Genomic DNA, 12642 nt, shown 5'->3' with positions numbered 1-12642 from the left:
CCTGAGGTGAACATTTGGACCTAAGAGGAACGGGAAAGGAGAATGGCGGAATCTTCATAACAACAAACTGCATAGTTTATACCGTTCATCAAACATCGTTAGGGTCATGTAGAAGGCTCAGGTGGGCAGGTCATGTAGCCAGAATGGAAGAAAGTAAGAACGCTTTTAAAGTTTTAACTGTTAATTCCAATCGGAAAACGACCATTAGGAAGAACTAGGCGCAGATGGGAGGACAATATTAAGATGGATCTCGCAGAAATAGGAATACAAAGTAGAAACTGGATTCAGTTGGCTCAGGATAGAAGTCAGTGGAGAGGTTTTATGAACGCGACATTGAACCTCTAGGATCCATAGGCCATACAGTGAGTGAGTTAGTTAAAAGAAAGTTATATATATATATAGACATAGACCTGTAATGACGGATTTTAGCATAGAGATCCCTAAGAGTAAATACATACCGAAGATACTTCGAGATCGAGGTTTAAGTCGCGGTCGCTACCCTGGTAATAGCACAAACACATGGATTCAAATGGGTAAGCACATGCCTATCTCACGATCTAGAGGTCGACCGCGATGGTGAATTAGTGGTCGTGATGATAAGCAGCCGAGTTTGTTTTTACATCGACGTTCAGTGCAAGCATCACTGTAGCTCGTGTTCTCATTTATTCTCCCTGAAGCGCTGCACGGAATAAAATCTTCATTTGTTCAGAATTTCGTCTGCAGAGGATTGTGTATATCTATACTCAAGAGGTTTCGCTTCACTTTACATTTGATTATGAAAGACATATTAATAGAACTAATGAGGAATGTTGCAGCAATAGAGGATAAGAGGCACAAAGAACTTCATAATAGGCATGTTTTAATAGAGAGTCGAAGAAAATAGCAATTCAAATGGGAATGTCAGATAAGTTATTTATATTTATTTGAGAACTATACTGTAGCTTACTGTTATATAAGGCAATGGCGGTTACAGCGAGCTGGCTTTCGGGCTGAAGTTCCTAAATTCCGGAATTTTCTAAAGAAGAAAAAAAAGCTAGTGTTAATCATATCTATGCTTAAAAACTTCACGCCCCACCCCCCAATTCCTAGATTAATAAAAAAGAATTTCTTCTAAATTTATTACTGATGTAAGGTAAACAAATAACTGTAAAGGCACGCATATATCCATAGGGAGGCAATATCGAATAATGGAATTGCAGTGACGAAACTTCATTTGTTGAAGTTAATACCCCCTCCACCTCGAAACCTGAAGACATACCTGTTTTTTATTTTACTGGGAAATGGTTTCTCACCTGAGTGCTGAACGAGGGCATTTGTTCACTTTTTTTTTTTTTAAAAAAAAAAAAGGTAAATTCTTTGATTTATTGATAAAGATGGACAAGAGGATGCAACCTCTTAGCTATGTGCGGCCTTCATCTATCGCTACCTAGACATCGAGGTGGCGACCGCGATTTAAACCTCGATCTCGAGGTATCTTCGGTATGTCTTTACCGTAATGAAGATTTTTTGCACATGTTGTGAAGATGGTATCGATATTCATCCCTAACCGAAGATGTTTGTGCGGACACTGTTCTGTGTGAAAGTGCGTGCATAAATAGTGGGGGCTTGGGTGGTTGAGTGTCAACTAAGGATCTGAAAGCCCAGTTTTTGTATCCAGCGAAAAAAAAAAAAAAAAAAAAGTGTTCATGTCCTGGCCATGGAGAATAGAAGGCTAACTATTGACAATATCTGTAACTTTACAGAATTCTTTCATTGCATTGTGCATAGAATTTTGACAGACTACTTGAAAGTTGTCGGAATAGAATTTTGACAAATCACTTGATATCGTCCTAGGTCGATTCACGTTAGGTCCCTCGACAGTTGTGGAAGAAAAGAAGGTCTCTCGGAGAAGAAGGCGACTTTCTAGAGGATAACAACACTGAAATGATCTTTCATCCATTCTGCTCCCAAGAACTGTTCCCCAGTGACCTCTATATGTTTTGAAAACTAAATGATTCACTTCGAGGCAGAAGTTTTCAGTTCAGAAGTGTCCTTGAAAGTGACATTCACTAGTGTCTCAAAACATACCTCACAAAAAGACTTCTCAAATACTTTTGATAGTGAGATACACAGTGATCGCAGTAATGCGTAGAAGAATACGGGAATTTTGTTGAGAACTGACAGTAATATATGTAACTCAGAAATTGAAAACTGCTGGAGTTATGGAAAAACGGCACATGCTTTTGGTGTATACCTCGTACACATCCAGCAAATACACAAATAACCAGTCTGTTCCAGCAAAGTAAAAACTATTAATTTTATTACTGGTAATAAACGATATAATTTTCATCTTCATAAAGATTCATTTTTTGGATTTTCTCAAAAGCTACGCATCAGAATTTAGTGTCGAACTTATCGTTTTGTTCAACACTACGCTACCCAGTCCGCTTCCCAGAGCAGCGACACAGTCTCTTGCTCCTGAAGTCGGTGCTGTGCACTCAGACCACATGGCTTGTACTACAGCATAGCTGCTGTGCTTGAACAATGCAGTGTCCATATATTGAGAACACCTTTTGACGGTTGATTTCATATATTAATAAAAGGAGGAAACAATCGAATTTGTTACACACCAGATCCTCTGTAGATGCGAATTCAGTAACATACAAAAAGTGAATTATTGAACCGATACTTGAATCTGGGATCTTCGGCATACCGTACCGATACGTTAACCATTCACTTTTTTTTTCTTTCTTTGTGTGTTCTTGAATTCTCACCTACTGAGGATCCGGTGCGTAACAAATTCACTTGTTTCCACCTTTCCTTAATGTATGATATTACAACCGTCAAAAGGTGTTATCAAGATACAGACACTGTATTGTCCAACCACAGCAACTAGGATGTGGAACAAGCCACGTGGTCGGAGTGGAGGGCACCGACTTACGGACTGAGAGAGTGTTTGGCTGTTCTAGGAAGCGGACTGGCTAACGTAGTGGTTATATGCAAATAAGCACTCGTCCAGTCACTAGCACTAGTCCAGGGCTAGTGGTTCATTTGTGCGGGCGAGTATTTAATATCATACCGAAGGTAAGCAAATAATTTCTACGTATATAATGTAAGCTATAGTAGCTCTTTTCTTGGGCTAGTAAAATTTTGTTGCTTATTTGCATCCCTGGGTTAAATGATAGGTACAGTATGCAGATCCGGGTTTGAGTTCCCGCCCAACCATTCATTTTTTCACTCCTTGTGTGTGATTGAATTCGCACCTAATAGGATCCGATGTGTGTGTAAAAAAAAAAAAAAAAAAAAAAAAAAAAAAAAAAAAAAAACATATAATCCTTTCATTAATATAATTCGTTCCATATTTCACTTTCCATTGCAACTCTCGAAAAGAGCCTTTAAGTACGGCACTGTAAATAGAATAACTTTAAATAACGTGCTGAGATCATATTATCCAGAATGGCAGTTAATTTATTTTATTTTGCAAACAGTTTACTTAGGCTCTCGCAGAAAATTATGCATGAACTAGTAACATGATTTTACTGTTATAACTCGTTCTTCTAGTGTGTTGGGTTCTTTGTTCAAAATGTGTCGCTTTTCTTGCGTGCAAGTTTAAATTTAGATACCAATACCTTCAGGCACCAATAAGGTCAGACGACACAAATGATAAAGGGCTTATCCGGTTACAATGATGTGAACAGACTTTGGAGGAGATGCCTGAAATTCAGCTCAAATTTAGAAGACACTATGTTCATTCTATATTCCAAAAGCAAATTGTTCTAAAATGAATGAAACATAGTCCAAAAAAGCACGAAACATCAATGTAAATGGAAAATCATTAGAAAGCAAATAATTCCTCCACTTATCTTGAAAAAGCAAAAGAGGGAGATGGCTGAAATCCAACTTAAATATAGAAGAGACTATGTAGATTCTATATTCAAAAAGCAGATTATCCTAAAATGAATTGAACACAGTCAAAAAGCACGAAATATTAACGTTAATGTAAGTGAGAAACAAATAATTCCTCCACTTATCTCAAAAACCAAAGGAAGATGGCTGAAATTCAGCTTAAAGGTAAAACAGACTAAATTGAACGTTGAAAAAAGAAATTGCCCTAAAATACGAAACGAGAATACGAAGATGGAACATAGTAAAAAAAAATCACGAAACATGAACATTAAAGTCAAATGAAAACCAATGAAAGAACTGCAGTCGTCCACTTACCTCAAAAACTGTAAGGAGATAGCTAATTGAAAGCTTATTGCAAAGACATAATAAAGAGCTTAAAAACGATGTATATAACATGTAAAGTAAATAAGGATAGAACATTGTCAAAAGTCAAGTTGTTTGAGTACAATCAATAATAGTGATAAAGTATATGCATCTTCTTCAAATTACCTAGGCCGCCCCACGCGGAGGTTATGTGCTTGAATATCTCACATCTGGATTTAGAATCTCCGGGCTCGATTTAGCACGCAACGTGACTTTTGACGTGATCACATGACATAGTCTGGTTCTTATGGCAAACCGGATAGGCCCGTAGGGTACATAATTTAATCTTACACGCAAAGAAGTCTGCCTGGTTGAAAACCAATCAAGACAGCATGCCTCAGATCGAGCCTAGAGTTTTCAAATGATGTATTTGTTATGAGTGGTTGGAAACTCGAAAGAGTCGAATTCTAAAAGTAGTTATTCGAATTTAAGCCATTTGAAAAAGATTCGTAGCATATCTGTATCATGTTAGGTTATGACGTTATAGTGTTCCTGATCTAATACATAATACGTAGAGACACGATTTTTTGGTGACATGGGAAAACGCGAAATGTGTCAGTTTTGTGCGAAAACCTTTTGTACTTAAAATGTATACTTTTTCACCATTTGTTAGGCCATATAACGCTCGCGATTATACGCGAAATTTTGTCGAATTAGCGAAATTTGCAACAAGTCCCGATATTCCACGATATTTACTCAAAAATGACAATTTTTGAACACAATGTGATGAAAATTCTCATTTTTGAGAAAACAGAGCACCATGAATTTTTGAAATGTTACATGCGAGCTCCAGACGTTATCTATGGGTGAAGTGGATAGTGTGGAAAGAGTGTTGCGCGGTATGTTAAATGAGCATTCAGAAATCGCTGGAAAGTGTCTGCAACTAATGTACACTCCTGTCCAAAATTATTGTCGCATGTCTATAAATATGTTGTTGTAGGAATATAATTTGATAACGAACTTTCCCCGTATTTCTTACATTCTTAGTATGTGTATAATCGGCAAAGATATGTATGTGACACATTTCATGTCAAAAGAGCAGTAAATAAGAATAATAAAACGAAAATAAAACTTTCTTGTCCATTTAGCAACATTTTGTTTCACTCATACTAATTTACGAATTTATAATTCTTTCCCTATGAAATTTACCACAAATATTCATTTCCCGATTATACACACAGTATCAGTATTAAAAGTATCCTACAAAAGCATTATCAAATTATGTCTTACAAGAAGACAGTTATAAATATGCGACAGTCATTTTGGATATGAGTGTACGTATCAGTTTCGAATGTTGATGTGGAGAGGGCTCTCTCTTCTTTCAATGACATACTTACCGACAAAAGAACAAATTTAACACCAGAAAGCATTGAAACAATGCTTAAGTGTTATTTGCATAAGTAAACTGTGAACACTAAAGTTATTTTCTTCTATTAATGTTCTCTGTGTGTGTGTTTTCCTTTAAATGATACTTTTATTCAGTGAGGATGCTTAGTGTTATTTTTTAAAAACTCAAATATTGTTTGATGTAGTCATGCATAAGCTCATATCATGGTGATTGATGAGTGGAAATTAAGGTGAAATAAAATGTAACTAATTGTAATTGCCAAGGAAACAGGTGTTCTTACATTGCACGATTGTATCCCGCTTTACGCGTATTTTTTATAACGAAATTGCGAATTTTTATTTACCACAAAATCGTGTCTCTAATAATACGTCCTTACTTTCAGAAGACAAATTGGATCACGAAGATCAAAATCTAAAAAGAAGAAGAGATGGGATTCTGAATCTGATCTTGAATCTTACAAGAAGAGAAAGAAAAAGAAGTCAAGAGTAAGTATTTATTCCAACAGTGTTTTGCTAAATAAAGTACTGTGACGTCGCTATTTATAGACATACAAAATACTAAAAGCAACTAGACAGATGTAAATTGATAATTGCTCCAGTAAGTTGGGGATGTTGTCTCCACCACCAGCTGTAGAGAGTTGGAAACATGAATGATTATATCGTTCAATTTCTACAAATAAGTACACCTTGACTTAGGATGTAGTTGTAAAGTAGCTCTTAATTTAATTATAAATGAAATAAACAGAATGCATTTTTATGTAAAAGTGCAATAGAATCTAGGACGATTTGTGATACATGGTTTGTTGTGTAAAATGTTTCTAATATATCAGCCTTTCACAATACCTTAATGTATCGGTAAAACTCTATGAGTTATCGCTGTCGCTGGTAGTTAAGTTACTCCGTCAAAAATCTTCCCCACACTCTCTCGACAAACTCGATGTTCGTAGTTTTGTTCTGAGGCTGTTTGACAAGAACTCACTTCCTTTTCTCCTCTTCTCCATAAAAGTGAAAAACTTGGAATATTAGACCCACAATCATGCTGTCATGAAGTAAAATCGAAAGTTCTAGATTAAAATTTCCAATCCAGCTGATTAAGAGGCCTCATCCCGGCGAAATTATGTGATCTCTTTTAATAAATAAGAGATAATCGAAATGTGAAACAAGAGCGCCCTAGACAATATCATTTTACATGAGATACCGTTATCACGACTCAATTATCTGCTTTCGATTTCGAGCCATTTTGAAAATCGGCATTTATTTTCGCGTTTCTAAACGGCTGAAAGCGGAAAGCCACTAGGTGACTTGTGATAACGGTACATCACGTAAAATAATATTGTCTAGGGTGCTCTTGTTCCACATTTCGATTATCTTTTATCTATTGTAAAATATCACATAATTACTGTAAAATTAACAGTATTTTAATTTCGCCGGGATGAGGCCTCTTAAGGTAGGAAAATAGATTTAAAACATAAAATATTGTTTATTTATATAGGCAGACGTAGTAGACCACATCATTCTGTAGAAAACAGTAGCTGGCAGGTTAGTCAACATTGAAATATTGACTTAAGAAAGTATGGCTGATATATGAAAACGTGTGATGCGTTACACATGTAAGAAAAAAAGCAAGGATAAGGATTATGGAGTAAATATGTGCAGGGTGAGAGAACTTCAGTTTTCTACTCGGTTTCGTTTTATTAAAAGATACGAGGTAAGATAACATTACCGGAAATAAGTACAACTGGAACATTACAAGAAGTAAGTATTATTCTGGAAATATTAATAAAAGTGTCATTATTCATATGTGCGAGACTGAAAACTGTTAATTCTATACCAATATTTATCGTTTTCGATTATTTTTACATATGACCCTTCAACCCTTTCCGTTCAGGAAAAGCCCATAACTCGAATAAAATATCTTTTAAAATGAAAACTAAAACATTTGTAACGTCCTGGGTGAGATAACCATCTATAAATGTAACGATTAATTTATATTATCATATATTTTACGTTACAATCTAGCCCACAGTCCGTGTAAATTTTAAAAAATGTCAAAATGATTCAATCACATTAAATCAGGCACAACAAATTATATCACTATTACCTTTATTCTCCAAAACTTCATTAATTATACTTTCCTTTTTCGGTTGTCCATTAATTATACTTTTCTTTTTCGATTGTCCTAACAACGTTTTAAAAAAGCAACTATCTGCTGTTATGATAACTATAAATGCAGATTACACTTATAAAACCAACATATACTTTAACTATTAACATTAAATCTTATTTCTTTCTATTTAGAAATCAACAACATATATATTCTTTTCTTCTTCTTCTACACGACAGATTGTGTACTTTTATGCACCGTTGCCCAAAATCAAGATATAAAAATAGAAGAAATTCACAAAAATAGATATACAATATCGTTGCACATTTTATTTCTGAATTCTAAATTATAATGGACAAATTGCTACTATGATCCTCTTAAAACAAACTTACAAGGCTTGAAAATGTTCCACAAATGTTTGATTTATTGGAAATATGTTTCAATTACACTGGTATTTATTAAATGTCTAAATTTTAAAAAGTCCAGTCTAAATTTGCTATTTGTGGCACGTTTCATTTCTGTATTCATTTCCTTTTTATGGAAAGTTTCATTTATGTATTCGTTTCCTTCTTATGGCAAGTTTCATGTATGTATGAATTTCCTTTTTAAAGGTGAGGTACGGTTTGGATGAGGATGATGGCTTTAGAGCAGGAAGAAGAACTCGAGGTAGAAAGATAAACTATCAAGAAGATTTTGAGAGTGAAAGTGAGGAGGTAAGTTATGACTAAAATTAAATTGAACTTTCCAATACTTAAAAAAAAAGTATGCATTCGTTATAGGTTTTGCAGTGTACTGAATTGGATAAATGCGATTACTATTTGTTGATGTCTTGTTTTTATGTTACATAGAGTACCTGAAATCCATCACTACCGTAGCTTTGATCGTAGATAACTTTTCAATTAGTGTCTGAGGAAGGCGATGTTACATTGATAAAACTGCTATACAAGCATTATTAACACTTGCTTTACGAAGATCAAAATTATTCCACTATTAACTAAGCGGGATAACTGAGTTATTCCATGTATAATTTTGAAAAAAGAAGAAGAAGAAACTGAATCATACTTTGTGCATTTGTGCTTTTTCTTGTACGAAAATAAAAGAATACATAGTTCCGTCTTGGAAATTAAAAATGAACATTGTAGCAAACAACACAGTAATTTACTCAGTGTTCTTTTGTTTCAGGCGTGATCACAAGGTACACATGTGATAATATTTTCATTTCTATGAACACTGCAAGCTGGCTTTTTGCACATAGCACACAAAATTGTGGGTTTTCTGCCTTTATGTCATCCGCATAGAAAACGTTTCCCTGCAGTGTATCCGTGTATCAGTTCCCAAAGAACACATACGTTTGGAATACTACTTCCACACCTAGTTACCTACATCTAGAATAGGTTGATGTAGGGTTTCTGAATTGCTGGCAAGCTGTCACACATGTGGTAACTCTAGCTGAAGGCACAAACGTTCAATGAAAAGTTGTCCTTTACTTTTATTCTTGATTTGTTCCCGCTCAGGATACTTCTCATGCCAAATTACGCATTTAGTCCTCCTGTGTCGTTCATTTCATGAACAGTCGAAAAAGGAAACCGTCATATTTATCAAGCACACGAGTATTCACGAGTCATATTTTTATCTGTTATCTACTCCTTTCGTTGAATGGTAGTGCTCTATTATTATTGGTTTGCCAGTAATGCCTGCTTGAGAGGTTTCAAATTGTGTGGATAGTAAAATTACTTCTTTCCTCTGCCGAGGCATATATGAAACCAGCGTAAGATCGTCAGGAAACTCACATAGATGACCCTGTTTGTTTTTGTGAATTTGGTAGAAGGTCGAGCGGTATGTTACTCATTTGCACATTAGGTCTCAGTGATTGTCACGCTGCATTTTAATAATTCCTCGGCCAACGATGCAGACATAATGGAATTATCAGTAGCCACTCCATATCCGAAACCGAAGTAAGACTTACTGAGGTCCAGTACCATTCTTTGCCCCTGATTTATTTCTCCGAAGTCACCACATTTTCTAGTGTACACTTGAATGTCTGAAATGTATGATATACGGTTATCTGCACAAATCCATAGTTTGATTCCATAACGTACTGGTTTGCATTTTACGTATACGCGAAAGGGACACCTGCCTCTAAGTATAAGTCTTTCATTGATAGTTACATTTTCATAAGGAAGAAATTTTTCCACACGTTTCAGTAACTTTAGTATAACCCATGTGCAGTTCTACTTTGTGTGTATATAGTCCTGTGTAAAAGATTTAAGGGTTTTCCCTACGGCCTTCATACTTTTGTAACCTTTAGCAGTACTAATTTTTGAAAATAGACCGTTAATGCACTAAAATCTGTCGCACGAATTGAAAGTGTGTTTGTTTGTTTAATACATGTATGTTAGACTTTTTGTTTAATACATGTTTGTTTAATACATGTATGTTAAGCAAAAGTGAGCTGTTTGTGATTTTGACAACCATTATGATTACTTTGATTATTACGTATTTCTATAGGACACAAAGAAAAGAAGAAGAAAGAGCGAAAGTGAGGATGAGTATGTAGCTTCTGCGAATGAGGATGAAGACGAAGAAGTAGGCCAAAATCCCATTGTTGATGAGGATGAGGATGAAGATGAAGGCAAAGATAGTGAAAAAGATTCAGGTAACGAAACAGTCATTTCAAATTGTTAACTTCACCTTTAGACATTTTTATTATTATTATTATTATTATTATTAAAAAACTGAAAATAGAGTCCGTCAAAGAACTGTATACACAATGTATCAGATGTTATCTGCGTATTGTTTCCGAAATATAATTGAAGTACTTATCATTACAGTATGTAGTATAGTATTTTCTCAATAGATGGCGGTATCCTCATGAGTGCAATACTGAAACAAAATAACCGGCGCATCCTTGACATTTTAGAAACGGAAGTTCCCATTTTAAAATGGTATTTCAAGTTAGAAAATATTTGCTGAAGTTCAACGTCAGAACGGGGGGCGAGCGTTTGAAACAAAATCTCCTACGCGCTTGACAATTTTAATCAATTTTGTGGCAAGTTTGAGTTGATTTTAACATCCCTTTGAACAGCGAGGCTATATAAGACAGGACTACTGATTAACGTGGAATCCGAACCACATGAGCTCCCACCGGGAATCGAGCCGCTAACTGCTTAGCCACGAAAGAGCTCTTATGGCAAGTTTGAAACGCATGGTACTATTTATGAAGTGCACAAGGGAAAATCCGGAACACTTCCTAAGCTTCAAGTTTTAGAAAAGTAAAGCAACTACAACTACTTTGAACACCATCAGTAACTGTATAGGATAACGAACCTTGTATTGTGCATTTTTGTACATAATATGTATTAAAACTTGTGATTTGTAACTAAGTTTAGCACTAACACGCAATACAGGGCAAGTCAAAATGATGGACCCGATTTCAGATTTTTTTTCCTGTGAAATCTAATAACCATATGTTATGGTGAAACATGTGCTAAGTAAGGTAAGCTGTCAGAGTTTACTTCAAACATATCACAAGTGCTCTGTGTGAACGCCTCGCGTAACACAGTGTGACCGTCGTATTCTAATGAATCCGAGGGTGCACTTGCCTCAGCAGTACTCAAAGATAATTGCGCAAAAGAACATTGCGGTGATTGCGCAAACACAATCGCAAGAATCATTTAGGGCAAAAGAAACAAATTTTTATGATGAGAGAAAGTTTATATGAACCAAAAACTATTGAAATTAAGATTACAAAACAAAGTTTGGAGCTGAGGGCTCCGATTACAGGTTAAATGATAAGAGGAATGTTACGATACGTATGTTCAGTGTGTATGCTGGTAGGCCATCTTCTGTGGTGTCCCCTGCCGTGGATTCATTTCGAGTCCATGCGGCCTCTTGTTCCAACCTGCTCCTCGATCCTGGCACCGGCTGCTGGAGCTCTGCTGCTTCCTACCACTGGAACTGCGAGAATGAGGACGAGTCACTGCTGGGATGCGTGGAGACTGCACTGGTTGCTCGTGCTGCCGCCTGGTGGCCGCTTCGTTAATTGCCCCAATTGACAATTGGCACGCGAAGAGATTGTCTGCCGTCCACAACAGTAAACATCAAGCCGATAGTCTGTCTTGTTAGTATGTTGCGGACAATATCAGCAATTCATTTCATGCTCACTGCTGACTTGGTAGAAAGTGGAAACACTGCGTGGAACTAAACTTTGAAACTTGACCTTTCGAAGTGATTATCTCACAATAACACAATGTTATTAGATTTCACGGAATACTTTTCCGAAATAGGGGCCATCATTTTGACTTGCCCTATAGATTTGTTTGGTTAAAAAATGTGTGTGTTTTTTTTAACGGAATGTGCATTGGCAAAGTGAATTCCGTTAGCGGTTTCCTAGAAAAGGCAACAAAAATCCTTTCATTAATATACAATCAGTTGGAGTCTTACGCTGTTTGGTGCTGCTTTAAATATACAGTTGATGTATAAATAAATCTGCAGAGTATTTCATTGGCTTTTTACTAATTTAGTTTTAAATATACACATCATTCTGTACTGTTCTGTGTACGTACTTCTATTGGGATCATTCAAAAACAGGAATGTCTTAATAACTTCCCTGCACAAATTCTGTATATAAACTGTATGACATTTGAAAAAATTGTAAATATTAAGAACTTAAGAGCCTGGCATACTAAAAGGAATACAAAATTTACCATTTTTCTTTAGCTTATTTTTCATAAGTGAAACGAGATAATGAAATGCAACTTACCACAATCATATATAATGTTATTCTACAACATAAAATATAAACCTGAAGAATTTTCAGTGTTGCCATCCGTAGAAATTACAGTGTTGCCAATTCTCAGTGTTGCCAAAATAATACATCCTCCAAATCTAAGTGAAGTCAGCGACTAGAAGAATGAACTCAACTGCATTTGATTACATATCAT

At 35.7% G+C, this 12642-nt stretch overlaps 1 protein-coding gene across 4 annotated transcripts in view; it reads left to right on the top strand.

Annotated features, from left to right (window-relative positions):
- LOC145684285 (uncharacterized) overlaps positions 1-12642 on the top strand; it is a 141979-nt gene that overhangs the window by 111233 nt on the left and 18104 nt on the right. For all 4 annotated transcript variants that reach the window (XM_081756434.1, XM_081756437.1, XM_081756435.1 and 1 more), the window contains exons 14-16: positions 5979-6081; positions 8311-8412; positions 10208-10355. In XM_081756434.1, the coding sequence (XP_081612560.1) occupies positions 5979-6081; positions 8311-8412; positions 10208-10355 (353 nt within the window). The remainder of the gene's footprint in view (positions 1-5978; positions 6082-8310; positions 8413-10207; positions 10356-12642) is intronic.

The sequence above is a fragment of the Thermobia domestica genome, chromosome 4 (assembly GCF_964235325.1).
Source record: "Thermobia domestica chromosome 4, izTheDome1.hap1.1, whole genome shotgun sequence".
Taxonomy (NCBI): domain Eukaryota; kingdom Metazoa; phylum Arthropoda; class Insecta; order Zygentoma; family Lepismatidae; genus Thermobia; species Thermobia domestica.
Note: the sequence above shows the minus strand (reverse complement) of the source record. Positions and strands in the feature narration are given on the sequence as shown.